Source organism: Euleptes europaea, chromosome 8 (genome assembly GCF_029931775.1).
Source record: "Euleptes europaea isolate rEulEur1 chromosome 8, rEulEur1.hap1, whole genome shotgun sequence".
Taxonomy (NCBI): domain Eukaryota; kingdom Metazoa; phylum Chordata; class Lepidosauria; order Squamata; family Sphaerodactylidae; genus Euleptes; species Euleptes europaea.
This window is the reverse complement of record NC_079319.1, coordinates 95,912,945-95,933,430: the sequence shown is the minus strand read 5'-3', so window position 1 is coordinate 95,933,430 and position 20,486 is coordinate 95,912,945. Positions and strand designations below refer to the sequence as shown.

At 42.6% G+C, this 20,486-nt stretch overlaps 1 protein-coding gene across 1 annotated transcript in view; it reads right to left on the bottom strand.

Annotated features, from left to right (window-relative positions):
* Window positions 1-20,486, bottom strand: part of LOC130481426 (glutamate decarboxylase 1-like) — a 37,916-nt gene that overhangs the window by 7,994 nt on the left and 9,436 nt on the right. Inside the window, exons 4-10 of the mRNA XM_056854054.1 lie at window positions 16,763-16,875; window positions 14,637-14,752; window positions 13,418-13,497; window positions 9,204-9,258; window positions 7,710-7,826; window positions 5,334-5,398; window positions 829-907 (exon numbers count right to left, since the gene is read on the bottom strand). Of these exons, the coding sequence (XP_056710032.1) occupies window positions 829-907; window positions 5,334-5,398; window positions 7,710-7,826; window positions 9,204-9,258; window positions 13,418-13,497; window positions 14,637-14,752; window positions 16,763-16,875 (625 nt within the window). The remainder of the gene's footprint in view (window positions 1-828; window positions 908-5,333; window positions 5,399-7,709; window positions 7,827-9,203; window positions 9,259-13,417; window positions 13,498-14,636; window positions 14,753-16,762; window positions 16,876-20,486) is intronic.

The window sequence follows — 20,486 nt, the reverse complement described above, 5'->3', positions numbered from 1 at the left end:
CCCACAGCGACCCTTGTCCTCCTGTCACAGCCGCCCGAAGGCGAGGCGCTCCACTCTGCCTTTTCCCCCATCCCCCGGCCACCTGTAGCCACCTGGCTGCCTTTCACCCCCTGGCTACCGCTCGCCGGCTGCCGGGCGCTCCGGTCCGCTGAATGCTTCTTCTCTTATCCTCCTTTTGCTGAGGACATGGTACTTGCCTCCTGGGGGTGAGAGGTGGATTGCCAGGTGCTTGTCGCTCCACTGCGGATCTTGCACCACAAGCAGCGTGGTGAGGAAGAATGGCCGAGGTCAGGTGCGGGGTAGCTTTTATCCTCCCCCCGGTGCGCCGGCCGGCCCCAATTTCATTGGAGCCGGCCTGGCCCTGTGACAGCCCTAAAAACCCTGCCAAGCTCACCTGTGGGGCGGGGGGATCGCCGCGGGGGCAGATGGGAGCAGGCTGCCACCATTGTCTTCCCCGGCTGGCCCACGTAGAGCACGGGCTCGCCCCCCACCCTAAAAAGGGGGGCATCGCCCCACTGCCCTGGACCAGCCAAGGCAGCCGGTAAGCTGGGACCCCCTCTTCCTGCCCCCCCCGTTCCCACCCCCGCTGGTCCGCAAACCCGGATCCCCCCAGAGGGATCCGATGCTTTCTGGGGGGGATCTGACCTCTGTATTCTGGAGATGAGCTGTAATTCCAAGGGATTCCCAGGTCCCACCTAGAGGTTGGCAACCCTATAAATCCCCAGCTGAAGCTGTAATTTAGCTCCAAGAGTTTGTTTTTTTAAAACCAGCTGGGAATCCCACCCAGCTCTGCTCACAGTGGCAAAGCAAAGGGCACCTCACACTTACCTTCTCCCGGACCAAGAATGCTGAACATTGCAGTGGAACGCCCATCAGTTTGTGAGGATTCCAGGTGACAGAGTTAGCCCTAAGTGAAGATAAAAATTAAAAGATAGAGGGATGTGCCAGTTTTGTAATAGGTCGTTTGTACTTAAACTTATATGAGCGTATATGAATAAGCATTCATTTATTTAGAATATTTATATAGTGCTTACTCTTGTGTATTGTGTTGATATATATAAAATGACTAAACAAGGTATGCCTTTTGTAGCTCTCCCTTCTTTTTTAATTTTTTTATTGTTTTTTCATACATTCGATACAATCAATTAACATTGCCTTTCAATCTTTTCTAATTCTCAATTAAAGCTAACATATATATAACAATTATCTTCCCCTACTTTGACTTCCCCCCTTCCTTCTTCAATCTCTAACTTATCTTCGTAATCCTCTTAGCAATTATTTTCTAATTCATTATAAAAAATTTTTTTATAAAACCTTCTACAGTTATTAAATAGAAAGGAAAGTAGAAACAATAAAATTAACCTAGTCTAAATTATAACCTTTAACATTTTGCACATTAAGTTCATTTTTGCAATAAACAATCCATGCCTCCCACTCCTTAACAAATTCATCATTATCTTTTTGATTTACTAACTCAGTCAATTTTTCCATTTCTGCTAGTTCAAACATTTTATGAATCCAATCAGTTTTGTCCGGTATTTCAGTCATTTTCCATTTAGCTGCATAGACCATTCTCGCAGCTGTGGTGGCATAGAGTAAAAAGGTCCGTTGTGTTATAATATAGTCTGGTATAATGCTTAACAACATCATCTCTGAAGTTTTAGGGATATTTTGTTGTAGAATTAACCTTAGCTCATTGTATATCATATCCCAAAAGTTTTTAGCTTTATCACAAAGCCACCAAACACGATGAAAAGAGCCAACTTTATCCTGACATTTCAGCAGTTTGGTGACATTGTACTGTACATTGCAGACAATTTTTTCGGTGTCAGATACCATCTGTAAATCATTTTGTAGATATTTTCCCTTATCGATTGGGAAAGAATCTTTTTCATGTCTCTTGACCAAAGTCTTTCCCAACTTTTCAAAAATATAGAATGACCAATTGTTTGTGCCCAGGTAATCATTGTTGGCTTGATTCTTTCTTGTTCTGTATATAGCAACAATAAAAGCTTGTACATCCTAGAAATTAGATGATCAGTATTATCCAAAAGTGTCTGTTGTAGAATTGATTTTTCTTTAAGAAATCCCTTTTTCATATCTTGGATGTATACAGATTGTACTTGATAATATTGAAGCCATGTTAGGTGGTCTTTAACCTCATCAAAATCCTTCAGGGCACATTTATTGTCTTCCCATTTTAAAAGATCTTGGTATATTATAAATTGTGATGGTCTTAACGGTCGCAAAGTTAACATTTCTTGAGCAGATATCCATAGTGGTGTCTTTGTCTCACACAGATGTTTATATCTCAACCAGGTTTTTATCAATGATGATCTAATAATATGAGGTTGAAAAGCCACATGTATTTTAGTTTTGTCATACCACAAATACCCATGACACCCAAATCTATTGTCAAAGCCTTCCAAATCCAGTAAACGTGCATTTTTCAACATTATCCAATCTTTTAACCATACCATAGCTGAAGCTTCCGCATAAAGTTTAAAATTAGGAAGAGCAAAGCCACCTCTCTCTTTTGCATCTACCAAATATTTATATGCAATTCTTGGTTTTTTCCCTTGCCAAATAAAGTTCAACAGGTCTTTCCTCCATACATCAAAATATTTTGTTTGCGTGAGTATTGGTAAGTTCTGAAACAAAAACAACATCCTTGGCAAAATGTTCATCTGTGTTACAGCAATACGACCCAATAAAGAAATATTTTTATTTGACCACAATATCATATCTTTTTTAACTACTTCCCAAAGTTTAGAATAGTTATTTACCAATAAATCCTTGGTTTTATTTGTAATCCAAACTCCCAAGTATAGTACCTTACTCATTTTCGTCCAATTAGAAATCTCCAAAAAATCCTTCTGTTGTTCCTTAGGAAGGTTCTTAAATAATATCTGAATCTTATCTTGGTTTATCTTGAATTCAGAAACTTCACCATATTGTTTCAACAAAAGCAGCAAATTTTTTATAGAACGATTTGGGTCATCCAAAATAAATAACAGGTCAGCCGCAAAGGCTCTTAGTTTATACCCATGTTTGTTTACTTTCAAACCACGAATAGCCTCCATATCACGTATTTTACTGCAGAGAGTTTCCAAAGTCAAAATAAACAATAAAGGCGACAAAGGACAACCTTGTCTTGTTCCTTTTTGTATCTCACAGTTAGCTGACATCGATTCATTTACTAGTATTTTAGCTTTTTGCACCTTGTAGATAGCATCAATCCCTGTTCAGAATTTATTTCCAAAATTCATCTTTTCCAAAACCTTTTTCATAAACTCCCAGGAAACCATATCAAAAACTTTCTCCGCATCCAAAAAAATGAAAGCCACTTTACATTGTATATTTTGTTCGTAATATTCTATTGCATCAAATAGTATTCTCAAGTTGTCCTTTATCTGCCTTCCAGGTACAAAACCCGCTTGATCTTCATATATCAAGGTTGTTATGATCTGCTTTAACCGGTTTGACATATATTTTATAATCCACATTCAATAGTGATATAGGCCTATAGTTTGTAACTCTCTCTGTGTCCTTTCCAGCCTTAGGAATGAGTGATATAAACGCATGTGACCATGTCTCTGGGGCTTGACCTGTTTGCAATATAGAATTACATACCTTCAAAAAGGGAGTCTTTAAGTCTTCTTTAAACAATTTAAAAAACATAGCTGTAATACCATCTGGGCCAGGTGTTTTATCAATCTTTTGCCTAGATATAGCTTCTTCTAGTTCCGTAGTTGTAATTGAAGCATCAATCATGTCTCGCTGCTCTGAGGTTAACCTGTTAATATTTACTGTACTCAAAAAGGTTTCCATTTTCTTCTCCGGGATCAAATCCTTTTGGTACAATTTTGTATAAAATGATTCAAATTATTTCTGTATAGCAGTAGTTGTAAAAACCGGCCCTTTCACCGTCTGTAGTTTATTTATTATTTGTTTTTGTCTAGAGTCCCTCAATTGACTGGCAAGAAATTTTCCTGGTCGATTTGCTTGTTCAAAATATCTCTGCTTCGCGTGCTTCAGATTTTTATTTATTTCTTCCATAACTACTAAATTTAATTGGTGTTTCGCTACCTTTAACTTCTGGATTATTTCAAGTCTTTTGACATCATTTAATTCTTGAATTAACTGTTGTTCTAGTTTTTGTAGGTCCCATAGTATTTCATTAGTTTGTTGCAGCTGTTTTTTCTTCCAGGCAGTATTCTTTTGAATCATAAATCCCCTTAAAACAGCTTTGAAGGCATCCCAAGATATATTCAAATTAGTTTCTCCATCCATATAAATTTCAAAGTAGTCCTTTAGTAATTTGTGCAGTTCTTTTTGTATATTATCATCACGCAGTAATCTATAATTTAATCTCCATCGAAATGCTTGTCTATTATTCCACTCAAAAGAGACCGGGTTATGGTCAGAAAATGTCTTAGGTAGAATATGTACCTTACAAAGTTGGGTAAATATTGATTTATTTGCCCAAATCATGTCAATTCAAGAGTGTGAGTTGTGTCTTTTGGAATAAAACGTATAATCCTTCGCTTGTATTAATTGTTTGTAGCTCTCCCTTCAACCAAAAGTATAAAGACTAGAAAAGAGGCGGTGGTAAAGAATTGGTAAAGCTCAGTGGGTGAGACTCAGAGCCCATTGAGACGCAGTGCTTTCCAAGTGTAAGATCTCCAGTTTGTTACTTAGCAGGACACCAGGGTTACAAAAGACCTCCAGTTGCCGAGGAGTGTTGCTGCTGGTTAGAGTTAAGGTTGCCAGGTACACCCTGGCAATCAGCTGGGGATGGAGGTGGGGGGGGGGAACTTACTGGCAGCAAAAGAGGCCAAGGCCTCTGTTGCCAGCAAAAGTGTCCACTTCTATTGTGCACCAGAACTGATGTCATCACATCACTGGTGCCATTGGGACACTCTGGTATTTGGGCAAAAGCTCTATGGTAGAAGCTGTTTTTAGCATAGAGTTTTGTCCAAATACCAGAGCATCCCTACATTGCTGGTGACATGATGACGTGAGTACCAGAAGTGACGTTGATGTGTTGCTGGTGACAGAGACCTAGGCCTCAGTTTGCTGCTGGTAATTCCTCATGCCAGCTGGCTGAATAAGTCCAGGGGGAGGGCCCCCAAAGCAGGACATCCCTCGCCCCTGGCGGGGGTCTGGCAACCCTAGTTAGAGTAGACATGCTTGGCTAGATAGACCAATGGCTTTATTCAGAATAAGGGTGATCTTTATATCCCACAACAGGAGACTAGAAAATAAGGGAATTAATGGACAAGATGCTGATCTTATTGTCCTACAGATAAAGATCACAACAACATGCTTACCTTTCAATGCCACTCAGTTTATAAGAATGCCTTCTTGACAGTAGCAAACCACCTCCCCATGCTGCCTATCAGAAAGAAGACACATGTTCATCTTAACAGGGAAATTCAATCCACGATATTATTTACTAGAACATTATCTCAGAAATGCTGTAACTCATGCTTTTCCATATCATCACATGCTGTGAGCCTTCACAGTTGTCAGACTAGAAATCCAAGTAAATCAGCAATGGAAATTCTGAAAAGTGGGCTACTTCTTCCTCAAGCTCAGTACCATGTTTTTGTCAGATGTTAACTTTACAAAAAGCAATTTTAAAAAATGCCCTATGTTTATACAATGAGAATTAATAAGTCAGGATATTTGGGTTTATCAGTATAAAGATAATCAGTCTTTGGACCAGCTGAAGCCAATTTAATCCATGCCAAGGACTTTTGGGAACATAGAGACATTGGCCCAAACTCAAACCAGCTCTGCCCCAGCTCTAGTCGGCATGGCTTCCTCCCAAAGAAGTCTGGCAATTGTAGTTTTATGTGGGTTGTGGAACATCATTTGATTAAAGATCAGTTCCTTGTTCACAGAGCTACAGCAGACTTAAATTTGTTATGTAGAGATTCCCACGTTGCAGCAATCTTTGCTCAGGATGCCCCCTGACCTCAGTTATGTGCAACAGTTTCCACAGGAACATCCACTCAATATTTTCAGATGACCCTAGATTCCTGCTGACTAAACCAAGGCTCTGAGGGATTGCTTCTATAAGGCTCAACCAAGGAATTCTCTTTGTTATAAAGATCTGGGATTCTTACAGCACCATTATAAGCAGAGTTACCCCCTTCTAAGCTCATTGATTTCAATGGAGTTAGAAGGGTGTGTCTTTGCTTGGGATGGCCAGGCTTAGTGGTTAGCCTAGAATGCAGTCCTTCCAATCAGATGCTGGCCATGAGGCTGGCTCACATCCCAAGTGTTTTCTTGAGGTGACATGATAAGGGGGTGGCTCTATGGCCTGCATAATCCCGGAGCTTCTTGGATGGCCATCCTAACCTTCCTGAGAAGAACTTGGGTATTTTTTGCAAAGCTTTCCACATCCATTCTGATTGTTAGTGGTAGGGTGGTGGTGCTCTCTGAATCTAACCAAGTCCCTCCTCAGATTATGGCTGAGGAGTAGGGTTGCCAACCTCCAGGTACTAGCTGGAGATCTCCTGCTGTTACAACTGATGTCCAGCTGACAGAGATCAGTTTCCCTGGAGAAAATGGCCGCTTTGGCCATTGGACTGTATGGCACTGAAGTCCCTCCCCTCCCCAAACTTTGCCCTCCTCAGGCTCTGCCCCAAAAATCTCCAGGTATTTCCCAACCCAGACCTGGCAACCCTACTGAGGAATGAAGGGGAATGAACAAGAGCACCTGCTGCAAGCACTCAAGCTATGGGAGGAAGGATTCATTTTTAAAAATGCGTATACTGGCGGCTTTTGGCAGCTGTTCTTGCCCACTCCACTCCCCGTCCTGAATTGGAGCCCATCTGATAACCTGTCTTTGGCTATGGGCACTGTGCTGTGTGGGAGCAGGCCTTGTGGGAGCAGGCCTTGGTGGCCAGGCAAGTTACTAAGGCAACACAAATGGTGCCCAAAATCTCACACAAATTGAGGTGCTAATTCCATCGCCATTACAAACACATTGGTTTGTGATGAGTCCAAGATGCATGTGAAGGCCACAGGAAATTCAAAAGTGGATACAGTGTGGAACTGGATACCAAGTAAAGAATTATTCACAGAAAGGAAAGTACTGAGCAGAAACAATACCCTGTCATATCTTTCCATTTTCTTAGTCTAGGATGTCATTTTGAAATGACAAATATTTCATTTTGAAGCTGTAGTTGCTCAAAGTGAATACATGCTAAAAATTCAGCTGACTTTCCTCTACTTTACAGAGGATACACCCTCACCTCCATTCATTGTAAACACTAAAAATGGATTTTCCAAGGCATTAACCGATATCCTAATTTTCTAGTCATTTTAACATACTCCTTAATTGTTGTTGTTGTGAATATCAAAGCAACTTTTTTGTAATGTCCGTTCTTTACAATGGGCTTTTCCTCACCAGGTTTTTGTTTTAGCTTGGTTTCTTAACTGAATAGGTTTCCCCCCTCACTTATACACAATGCCTTGCCAGATGTTGCAGGGTTTTTTTTAGTTTCTCCCGTTTTTACTGGGCCATCAGAAAAAGTGTGAAAAAGACTCAAAAAAGAAAACAAAGACAAAAATGGTAGAGCAAGGATCAGCAAACCATACAGTGTGTAAGGAAGAAGAAACCCAATGCAGTTCTTATCAGGCTGGAGCAAAAACCTGGTGCAGAAAAGTCCAAAATGTTTTTTTTAAGTTCTTACATCCACGTGCATCCAGAGGTTATACTTCTCACAGATGTCAGCAATGTTGGCAAGAGGGTCAAAGGCTCCATATACTGTTGTCCCAGCAGTGGCACTAATATACAGTGGTACTTTTCCCTGAAAAAAATACAATATCAGTGTGGGTAGGCAATATGGACTTGTCATTTGACATGTAGATCACCAGTTCTCATTCCCATCACTTCAGAGACTATTACTAGTCTTTGCCAGCAAGCACCACTGTGACTTATGGTGCCCAAGCAGATATGCCCCCGCCCAAAAAAAAGTCAGTGTTTTGGAAACCATTTGACTTTCTTCTTTCTTTTCTCCTTCCTATTTTGTGTAATCAAAAAACAAAGCAAAACAACAACAACACAAGTGTTAAGTCTAAGGGCATTGGTCTTTTTGATTTTTTCCCTACAGCACTTAGGTTCTTAAGCTATAATAATATTACTATTTTCAGTATTATTACTTTGAGTTGTTTCATATTATATATTCTTCATGGGCACCTACACGATATTTGCTAAAAATACATTTCAACATTCATGCCCATAGAAATAGCAGAATTTTAGCTGTGGTATGTACCTGAAGATGATGTAACAGAGCAATGCCTTGATATAGTCTTCTTTTATCATATTTCTTCATGGTGATAATCAATGTGGGCTCCAAGATCTTGCGGGGATCTCAGCTTAGCCACATTAATCTCCCCTTAGCCTGGGTGATGGGGGGCTGGTCCTCCTCTTCCCCATCAGAGGGAAAGAGCAGATGGATGGACTGAAGGAGGAAGAGATGGAGGAACAGCATATGCCCCTATGCAATGGCTGCATCTCCTCCTTCACCATTGTCCCATTCTTTCATCCTTTCCCTCTGGTGGTTGCAGTAGATAGCAGAGGAGGACATGCAGTGGCACCAACCTATGTTCACTTTCTTCTTTTGAGGGAAGAAAAAGGCAGCTCACACCTGGCCCAATGATAACATCCCACACTTTCCCCCCATTCCCAAATACCCACTGAGACCAAATTAAGCTTACTGTGGATACTGCAGACTTACAAACAAGAAGTAAATTCCAGAAGAGCAGTCATGTAAGTAGTATCTTTAGGTAAAGGCCTCTGCAACCACTAAGTAATTACTGACCAATGGGGTGACGTCAAATCATAATGTTTACTAGGCAGACTATGTTTACAGGGTGGTATCCCATTGCTTTCCCCAGTTGTCTACACTTTACTCACAGCAAGCTGGGTACTCATTGTACTGATTTGGAAGGATGGGAGTCTGAGTCAGACCACTTGAAACCGACTTCCATCAGGATCGAATTCAGGTCATGAGCAGAGCTTTGACTGCAGTACCGCAGCTTACCACTCTGCGCCATGGGCTCCGTAAGTAGCATCTTTAAGATTAATAAATTTACTGCATCGTGACAGTTTGAAGGTGAGATCCTGTCTCACCAGAGGCATGAAGGATTCTTGAAGTTCAAGTAATAAATAAAACAGATCAAACCTGTCTTTTGACTTTTAGAATGGCTCTCTCCAGCTCAGATGGTATCATCTTCCCCCTATTAAAAAGTTAACAGAGGAGAAGCAATTACTGTACTGCAACACAACTGGGACATCTTTCACAACACGAGGAGCCAAGAATCTTCCACCTCCACTGTCTTGGTCCAAAGGTGCCAGCTCCCTTTTAGCTTCGCCTTTGTGCATATTGAACCTATGAGTCTTTATTTTTGTACCATTTTTTCTGTTTGCTCACATCTGGAGTTATTGGGCATTAGGTTGTTAAGTGAGTTTTAGTTACTGTACTTTTACTGCCTGTCAACAGGCGTTTGATGCTTTATTACTGTTATTCATTTGGTTATTCTTCGGGGGGAAATTGTTACCTGCCTTGGGTCCCTGTTATCCAGGAGAAAAGAAAGTGTATGAATGTTTTAAATAAATGTGGTAAAAAAAAGAAGAAGAGTTGGTTTTTATATGCTGGCTTTCTCTATCACTTAAGGAAGACTCAAACCAGCTTACAATCACCTTCCCTTCCCCTCCCCACAACAGACACCCTGTGAGGAAGGTGGGGCTGAGAGAGTGTGACTAGCACAAGGTCACCCCGCTGGTTTCATGCGGAGGAGTGGGGAAACCAACTCGGTTCACCAGATTAGCATCTGCCACTCATGTGGAGGAGTGGGAAATCAAGCTCGGTTCTCCAGATCAAAGTCCACCCCTCCAAACTAGGGCTGTTGAATTTTTTTTTTTTTGGTAAAATTCGGATCTGGCAAAATTCGGCCCGTTTTTATTTGGGAAATGCTGAAGTCCGAACTCCCCCGATTCGTATTCCGTGGAATTGGGCATGCAATTCAGAGTTTGCGAATAAAATCGGCCATTTAAAGCCATTAAAAAACACATTTGCGCCTTTCCACGGCTCCGGGGGGCATGTTTGGAGGTAGAGGTCCCAAACTTTCAGTGTAGCTTCAGGGGACCCTTCTTGCAAGAACCCTCAAGTTTGTAAAGATTGGGTCAGGGGGTCCCGAGATATGGGGCCCAGAAGGGGTCCCACCCAAATCGCCCATTGGAATAAAGCCATTAAAAACACATTCGCGGCTTTCCACAACTTGGGGGGGGGGGCATTTTTGGAGGTAGAGGTCCCAAACTTTCAGTGTAGCTTGAGGGGAACCTTATTGCAAGAACCCCCAAGTTTTGTAAAGATTGGGTCGGGGGTCCTGAGATATGGGGCCCGGAAGGGGTCCCCCAAAAAATTACCCATTGGAATAAAGCCATTAAAAACACATCCGCGGCTTTCCACGGCTCCGGGGGGCATTTTTGGAGGTAGAGGTCCCAAACCTTCAGTGTAGCTTGAGGGGACCCTTCTTGCAAGAACCCCCATGTTTTTTAAAGATTGGGTCAGGGGGTCCCGAGATATGGGGCCCAGAAGGGGTCCCCCCAAATTGCCCATTGGAATAAAGCCATTAAAAACACATTCGCGGCTTTCCACGGCTCTGGGGGGCATTTTTGGAGGTAGAGGTCCCAAACATTCAGTGTAGCTTGAGGGGAACCTTATTACAAGAACCCCCAAGTTTTGTGAAGATTGGGTCAGGGGATCCCAAGATATGCGGTCTCCCCCATCTGCCCATTGGAATGAATGGGAGCAGGCGATCTGTAATGTGCATCTAGAGAGCGGCAAATCCAAGGCAAAACCTCCCATTGTTTCTGGGGCAGCCAGAGAGAGACTCACCACCGACCCACACTGACCTCCAGGCGAAGGTGGCAACCAGTGAAAACAGCAACAATCACACTCGCAAAGAGATCAAGCCCCCCCCCCACCAGGACCGGTCACCCCCCCTTTCGCTTCCCCCACACACACACAGTAGAAGCCAGTCCGTGGCTTCTAAGAGCCGATTTAACTGCGCCAAAAGTGCATCCCGCTCAAAGCGTAAGTAAACAGCGTAAGTATCATGGGTAGCATACGTACCTTTTCATTTCAACACAGCCAAAGTGCATCTTATAACGCTACTTGCGTAAGTGTGACCTGCGCATATTGAGTATCTTCAGTATTGATAGATTTCATGCTGCTGGATTCAAATCTTCCACAGCAACAATCACACTAGCAAAGAGATCAAGGCCCCCCAGGACAGGTAACCCCCCCAAATCACACTCCACAGAGGCAATCAAGCCCCCCCAGCAGAACAGCCCCCCCCCGAACCAAATTCCAAACGAAGGAGAAGAACGGGCAGGACAAAGAGAGACTCACTGACATGGGATGTACTACAACGAATGACAGGCTAGCCCATTATAAACAACAGGAGCGGCTGCACACCCCATTGGAAGCAATAGGAGCCAGCCAAAGAGAGACTCTGTTAACCCACAGTTAACTCCAGACAAAGTTGACAACTGGTGAAAACAGCAGAAAGCCCAGTCCCACAAAGAGGCAATCAAGCCCACCCCCCAGCAGAACAGGTAAACCCACCCCCCTTTGGCTTCCCCCCTCACACACACACACAGAGAATCTGCTTCCCCCCACCCAGACACACGCACAGGAAAAAAGTTATAGAGAAAAGCCCCAAAATGGGTCAAACTGTGGATGTCTTCTTCTCTTCCATCAGGAGCAGGGACTGAGAGTCAGGACTCAGGAGTAATCCAGTACAATCCTAGCAGACTCACACACAGAGACTCTCTCTGGCCATTTATGCACGGGAGGTTTTGCCTTGGGTTTGCTGCTCTCTAGATGCACATTAAGGATCGCCTGCTCCCAGTCATTCCAATGGGTGGATGGGGGGGACCGCATAACTCGGGACCCCCTGGCCCAATCTTCACAAAACTTGGGGGTTCTTGCAAGAAGGGTCCCCTCAAGTTACACTGAAAGTTTGGGACCTCTACCTCCAAAAAGCCCCCCCCCCGGAGCTGTGGAAAGCCGCAAATGTGTTTTTAATGGCTTTATTCCAATGGCCAATTTTGGGGGGGACCCCTTCCGGGCCCCATATCTCAGGACCCCCTGACCCAATCTTTACAAAATTTGAGGGTTCTTGCAGGAAGGGTCCCCTCAAGCTACACATAGATTCCTGGTTTAACTGTTAACTTTATGATGTTATAGATTTTACTGTATAGTTTTATTGTTAGCTGTATGTGTGGTATTTTAATTGAAAAGTTTTGGATGATATGATGTGAGCCTCCCTGAGCTGGCCTAGGTTGGGATAGGGCGGCGGGATTCAAATCCAGTAAAACCAACCAACAAACAAACAAATTCTCACCTAGAAAATTACATGAGAAGGGTTAAACACACAGAGATTGTGTCTTCAATCAAATTTGCAGCTTCCTAAGGCTGTTTTTCATTTTTAAAAGTCTACCAGGAAATAATTATACCTGTCTACCATGTAACATCCAGTTTGGCTTGTATCATTTTGTTTGTACAGTAAATTTGTGCCCTTGCATATGTGCATTAATTTAACTTAATATTAATCCCATCCTAGTTTGATCTGCTAATTAATTTCAGCAAAAGTTATGCCTAGCTGCTTCATGGTCCCAGAAGCAGGTTACTTCTCAATCTCATCTGAAGATATCTCCTCTTTTTTCCCTCTGACACTAGATCAAAAATACCTGAGCTATGCAGGCACAAATGTGCGCTAGGTAAGATTGCCAGACCCAATTTAGGAAACTCCTGGAGATTTGAGGGTGGAGCCTAGGGAGGACAGGGGATACAATACCATAGAGTTCACCCTCCAAAGTATCCAGGGGAACTGATCTCTGTAGTCTGGAGATGACCTGTAATTCCAGGGGATCCTCGAGTCCCACCTGGAGGCCGGCATCCCTGTGTGTCATGATGGGTAGCCATGTTAGTCTGTCAATAGCAATAGAAAAGAGCAAGAGTCCAGTAGCACCTTAAAGGGTACCCAAATTTCTGGCAGGGTATGAGCTTTCTGAAGAAGTGAGTTGTGGCTCATGAAAGCTCATGCCCTGCCAGAAATTTGGTTAGTCTTTAAGGTGCTACTGGACTCTTGCTCTTTTCTATCCCTCTCTTTGTGTGTAAAGTGCTGTTAAGTCACAGCTGATTTATAGCTTCCCCTAGTGCAGTTTTCAAGGCAAGTGATTATGCAGAGGTGGTTGGTCATGGCCTTTCTATGCAGAGTCTTCCTTGGAGGTCTCCCTTCCAAGTACATCTCTCCAAATGAGACCAAGGAAATTATAGAAGGGGGGGGATATAGAAGGCTATTTGTAGGAAGTGGGTGCAGACTTTACCTTGCGTCACACTTGACGGCGACAACATTGTCAGTCCCAATCCCAAGAACTGCTGCAGCCTTCTGTATTGAATAGTGGCTCTTAAATTTTAAGGATAGAAAAAATTAGATTGAGGAAAGATCTCCACACATGCATTACAGAAGGAGGATTCATCTATGATCATTTCTGCCTTAATAAAATGTCTTCTGCTTGCCCTGTACTGAGATTTAAATAATTTTAGTCCGTTTGCATCAGGTTCATCTTACATGATTTGGGGAAAAGGGTTAAAAATCAACCATGATGGAGCTGCCCATTCTCAAACTCCCTGTTTACAAGCAGCTGGAGTCTGAATACTTCCATAATGTCCATAATTAATAATACTCTTTTGTTCCCCACAGGAATGTTGATTACGCACCTGGGAGTTATCATACCCCCTGCGGTATAGTGGATTATATCACAGCACGCTAGACATAAAAATAAGAGAGAGGAATGAGAAAGAGGAGTGATCTAGTGGGTGATGATGTCACAACTGCACACAAATGCAAAACAGGGGAGAGGGCGCAGGATTAGCGTGTGCATTGCTGATGTCACAATGGTGCAAAAGATGCAACTAAGAGAAAACGCTGAGCAAGAGAACTGGTCCAGTCGCAGCCAGTACTCTGCAGTGGCCAAGTAAAACAGGAGTCCAGTGATACCTTAGAGAATGTATTCCTGCGTAAGTTTTCACAAGTCAGAGCTCACTTCATCAGATGCATTTGACACTGGGAGCTCTGACTCACAAAAACTTTCTTAGTTTTTCAGGCGCTACAGAACTCCTTTTTACTTCACATGTGCTTAGATTGCTGTGCACTGAACAATGATGACTGGAAGATTATCACAGAAAAAGACTTCTTATTGGGTAGGGTTGCCAGCTCCGGGTTGGGAAATACCTGAAATTTTTGGGGTGGAGCTGAGGAGGGAGAAGTTTGGGGAGGGGAGGGACTTCAGTGCCATACAGTCCAATTGCCAAAGTGCCAATTTTCTCCAAGTGAACTGTTCTCTATCAGCTGGAGATCAGTTGTAATAGCAGGAGATCTCCAGCTAGTACCTGGAGGTTGGCAACCATACTTATTAGGACTAAAGAGACAGTACTACCAAGTAGCCATATCAAGTCTCTCTACATGAAAATTAATTACTATCATGTATTATATTCCTGTTATCAACACATAACTACATAGGTTGACTGCCAATGCATACTTACATGTTCTGAAACAAACAGGGCAATGTCTGGAAGAGCTGCCATGCCTTTGGTTTTAATCTCAGGGAAGCGTTTATAACGGGCCACTAAAACACTGTAAAGGTTTGATATGCTACCTCCTGGAAAACAAAACAAGAATAAGCCATGTTTCCACTTGGATGGTTAGTCTCACTGGGAATGAAAGGGCCAACCCATTACATCCTGCCCAGGGCAAAGGTTGCAGCTACCTAGCAATTGCTCCACCCAGTGGCTATTTTCCACATGGAGAGCTCATTTGTATTTACAGAATATTGAACCGCAGTAGTTTCCAACAGATTTCAGCAAAACTGAATGATGGATCAGGCACCATTGCTCATGAAAATCTTGTTGCTCGGTGACAGCTTTTTAAGTAGGGCCTCCAAAGGCAACCACTATTTGAGGTTCATGACTAGTCACCTGTTTAATTTCACAATGCATTTCTTTTTCATTTAGAGTTATACTCCACTTTTCTCCCCAGTGGGACCCAAAGCAGCTTACAACATCATTCCCGCCCCCTCCATTTTACTCTCACAACAACCTCCCTGTGAGGTACGTTAGGCTGACAGAGAATGACTGGCCCAAGGTCACCCAGCAAGCCTCCATGGCAGACTGGGGATTTCAACCTGGGTCTCCCAGACCCTAGTCTGACCCTTTAACCACTATACCATGCTGCAGAGCTTCTTATGGTACTCCAGTGTTATTGGACGGATACAACATGGTGGGGCTACACCACTCTAACTAAAAGAGTAACAATTAATGGGTGAGCTGTTGAAGTACCACCCAATGGCTCTCTTCCACTAAGGGCTTATCTACACTTTACAAAATTCTCGTGTTTGCTTAGGGTTGCTAACCACCAGGTACTAGCCGGAGATCTCCTGCTATTACAACTGATCTCCAGCCGATAGAGATCAGTTCACCTGGAGAAAATGGCCATTTTGGCAATTGGACTCTATGGCATTGAAGTCCCTCCCCTCCTCAAACCCCACCCTCCTCAGGCTCCACCCCAAAAACCTCCCGTGGCAAAGAGGGACCTGGCAACCCTATGTTTGCTGGGGAACAACACAAGCTCTTTGCATCAGACATGAGATAGGAGGGTTTTTTTTTCTGTTTCAGTCACCTTTATTGGCATGATAACAGTAATAATAGTAACAGGATTACATAAAACTCCATACTTGCTCAAAGAGTCTCCCATACAACAATGTAACCAAAACTTAACCATCAATTTATAACTCTTCAGTTTTGAATGCTGTAATAGTACGTCCTCCCAAGCAACAAATGAGAACCAGGACCTAATTGTGGAAGCGCTTCTGGTTCCTGTAGTGAGTAACAGCATGTGCTTTAGCTCCGGGGAGTTTTTTTTAACAATATAGATGTTTTAATGTTTAGAATAGAATTTTAATCAGCTACTAAGCTGAGTGCAGCTGCGTGCAACTTGTTCTGTGCTTTTACTTCTAGTTCCTACGTCAACTTGTATTTTGTCAATCTCCTTTCGTTGTACATACTCCCTCGGTTTTACTGAGGCGTAGGATTAATTAGCTCTTAGCGATATACGTAGAAGGATTTTATGATCAAAACTAATTAATTACAGGACCTTTTCTCTGAGGACTTTGTTTTACTTCCTCACTTTTGTTGTCTGTGTGTGTGTATGTGTGTGTGTGTGTATGACCCTTTTATTCCTTGGATGTCTCCCATCCAAATACTAGCCAGTGTGTGACTGGCCCAAGGTCACCCAGCAAGCTTCAATGGTGTGAGGGGGGATTTTAACCTTGGTTTCCTAGGTCCTAGTTCAACACCTTAACCACTACACCACGTTAGCTCTCCCCACTTCCTGATACAAAGAGAAAAAAAACTTTTTTTTTAATCTAACAATCTAGTTGTATCACTTTTCTGACTTTCTACAATTTCAAATGAAGGAGCATGTTTTTATAGAGATTTGGGACAATATATGCCAGTAATCATGAATGCTGAGAATATATTCACATTCATTAATCATGAATGCTGAGAATATATTCACATTAATTTTCAGATTTAAAGTGCCAACAATTAACCTATATTGGTTCTAATATTTGACTAAGGCTAAGAAAGGTGAACAGTGATTTTGATCCACTTACCAGGAGAAAATACCCCATCTGCTTCACTCTCTCCCCATCCAATAATTTCATGCATTTTTTTAAGCAGGCTCTCCTCCATCACAATGAATACTGGAGCTATTTCATATGTAAACCTAATAAACATTTTAAAGACATTGACATATCACAGCCCAAAAATAATGAGGCAGAAAGTAATTCATCAGAGTAACTAGATAAAAGAAATTTTTAAAATATGGATTTCCAACATACACAATAGAGACATGCACTCAGTAACAAGTTTCCACATGTGCAAACAACAGGCTTTTCCACACTCTTGTTTTCCTTGCTTGTAAGTTCCTGTTTCTTCAGTATTTTTTTCCAGTTCCATGCTTGTTTTGCTCCCTCTAGTGGTCAATTTGATATCACACAGGCTTATATCCAACATAAAAACCTACCGTTTAAAGCTGGACATAAAGTGATGTTGGTCATAAAGTGATGTAATATCGAATCAACCACTAGAGGGAGCAAAACACATGTGAAACAAAAACTACAAACAAACAAGAACTGACCACCGAAGAAAATGAGAATGCGAAATTGCCCAGTATGAATGTAGCAACGCATCAGACTGCATGATTAAATCTGCATCACAATGCTCATAAAGACCCTGGAAAGTGACTCAATGCATCTACTGATGACATAAAGGCTCAAATCCCCTGAAAGTCTGCAGATTGTAGGGACTGGCTATAGACTGGGTGGTAAGAGAACTCTCTATGGATCTTCAACTGTGCTATTAGATTGAGCTTCCTATTGATGCTCAAGGGATGCACATGAGCCAAAGTACCATTCATCACCTTCACTTGCTACATCACCTGCAAAAATATCAATGTTTGATTACAGAAATGCATTATGCAATTACGTCTTTGAAAAGTGTTAGGAAAATTTAGTTGGTCCAGCTATGGTGGCCAGGTTATTAACAAGGACCCGACACATTTTATCAGTACTTAATGACCTGCCTTAGAATCAAAGAATCATAGAGTTGGAAGGGACCACCAGGGCCATCAAGTCCAACCCCCTGCACAATGCAGGAAATTCACAACTACCTCCCCCCTCCACACCCCTAGTGACCAGAAGATGGCCAAGATGCCCTCCCTCTCATCATTTGCCTTGTTTCTGGGTACAGTGCAAAATGCTGGTTTTTAACCTATAAATCCCTAAATGGTCTGGGATTGGAGCATCTGAAAGATTATCTCCTCGCATATAAACTTGGCACTTGCTGAGATTTAACTTCTAGAGAGTTGGGGCTGGGCTGAACCTGCAATAATTCCAGCACCATTAATATGATTGTTTATGTTTTTATGTTTTTATGTTTTGTTGGTGTATTGAAATAAAAAATTATATATATATATATGTATATATGTATGTATATGTGTAGATAGATAGATAGATAGATAGACAGACAGACAGACAGACAGACAGACAGACAGACAGACAGACAGACAGACAGACAGATAGATAGATAGATAGATAGATCTCAGCGACAATGCACATGAGCAGAATGTTTAAGCCAGCATCCCCACAAAACTCTTTAAAATAGGGACAATGATTTGTCGGGGGCCCGATAGCAAACATAAGACACGTTCCTGATAAATGGCATTCATGGAGCATGTAATTCTATTGGGTTGGATTAAGAAATGCTGCTCCAGGGACAGGAGGCTCAGAGTAACAACATTAGGGACTGTTTGCAGTGGGAAGGTGGAATTGGTGAAAACTGCTAATTCAGTCTTGATCCAAAGCATTGATTTCAACATTAAAGACAATTCTCATTTCAGAGGTGAGCCTTAATTCCCCGAGAAGTACCCCAGGATTAGAATAAATGATCAATTAGAGGGACTGGTGGTATGCTAGCCCAAAATCTCCTCTCGTGGCCAACCAGAGTTATAAGCCTGAGTTTCTACTTGTTTCCAAAGAGAGTGGTTTACAAGTCCAAGTGCAATGGATTAAGATGTCCTGCTAGACCAGTTGAAATTCCCTTCTGGGCAGGCCTCTAAAATACTGTTTGAATCATGAGCGTATAGGATCTGGTAGGAGAGGAAAGGTGACATGGTATGGCCCTATCTCATCAGATCTTGGAAGCTAAGCAATGTCAGTACTTGGATGGGGGACCACCAAGGATGACTCTGCAGAGGGAGGCACTGGCAAAACACCTCTGCTTCTCACTCGCCTTGAAAGCCTCTTGATGGGGTCACCATAAGTCAGTTGCAACTTGACAGCACTTACATGTGTACATAGGATCTGGTAGATGAACACAGCATTGCAATTGCAACATAGTAAGATGCCTAAATTATTATTATTATACCCACACACTCCTAAACTCATAATATGGCTTGAAACTCCATATAACTCAAACACTATATAATTCAGCTTGTCCTTATAGTTCAAGCAGTCTATCTAATCTATACATCTTTGAGAAATTCAGATAATTTATTTTGTGTGGGCTAAAGTTAGGATTGCAAAAGAAAGCCTCAAAGAATGTATTCAGCTATTGACAACATTAAGACATGCCAACAGATGCCTTCTGTTGAACGACACCAAGTGAACAACAGGAAGGTCTGTAATTCTAATGTCAGAAGCATGATTCACCAGCTTGCCACAGACAGCTGTGTGTCAAAAAGATGAGAGTTCATTGAGCATATCAGTAAACAAAGATTACTGTACAACAGTTTTCCAGTAAATGCACAATAAAAGTCTAGCCCAAAGGCTGTTTAATTAGGCTCCTCTTTCCTTTGATCAAAATCCTCTTTTGATCATGCTTCACCTTATCCACATACCTTTGTCCTTTTATTCTTTCCTATGGCACAGCACATGGCACAACATTCACTGAGCGATATGAATCAAATGTTAGTATATTAAAGGTTTGAGTTCCCAGTTAAAAAGAAAGGCTGTAGCACACCCTGCAGTTTGCCTTCCCCCCCCCCCACAAAGAGCAAACCCAAATGCGGGCCATGACTTGTTACCCATAACAACAGCTAGCTTGGTGTAGTGGTTAGACTAGGATCTGGGAGATCCAAGTTCATCTTGTGGAGGGGCCGTGGCTCAGTGGTAGAGCATCTGCTTGGAATGCAGGTCCCAGTTTCAGTTCTTGCCATCTCCAGTTAAAGAGACCAGGCAAGTAAGTGATGTGAAAGACCTCTGCCTGAGACCTTGGAGAGCTGCTGCTGGTCTGAGTAGACAATATTGACTTTGATGGACCAAGGGTCTGATTCAGTATAAGGCAGCTTCATGTGTTCATGTGTTCATTTCGCCGTTCTGCCATGGACACTTGCTGGTCAGTCTCACACAGGATGGGAATTTCTCTTGGCTATCCCCTTCCCTGCCTGTCTGATTGCCTGCCCCGTCTCTGCCACCCTGTCTGGGTCTGCCGGTGGAGGGGGGATGGTGGAGGGAGCAAGTCTCCCCTCCTCCTGGTCCACTGACCCATCTCAGCACTGTCACCTCACCGGCAGCTTTGGAGGCTTGCCCAGCCAGCTGGCATGCTTCCAGTGAGGCTGTCTTGGTGGTAGAGGAGGGAGGAGGAGGAGGCCCCCAAGAGACAGTTGTCTGTGCAAGCTTCTATCAATGTGGCCCCGGTCTGCAGATTTAAGTATCCGCAAATGGGGCCATGTTGACTACTCAATATATTGGCCAGATCATGATACATCAACCAGTTTTTAAAGGTAGAGACCAATTGTTGGGCCAGTATTCATGATCATTCTGACCTCTACGAGAT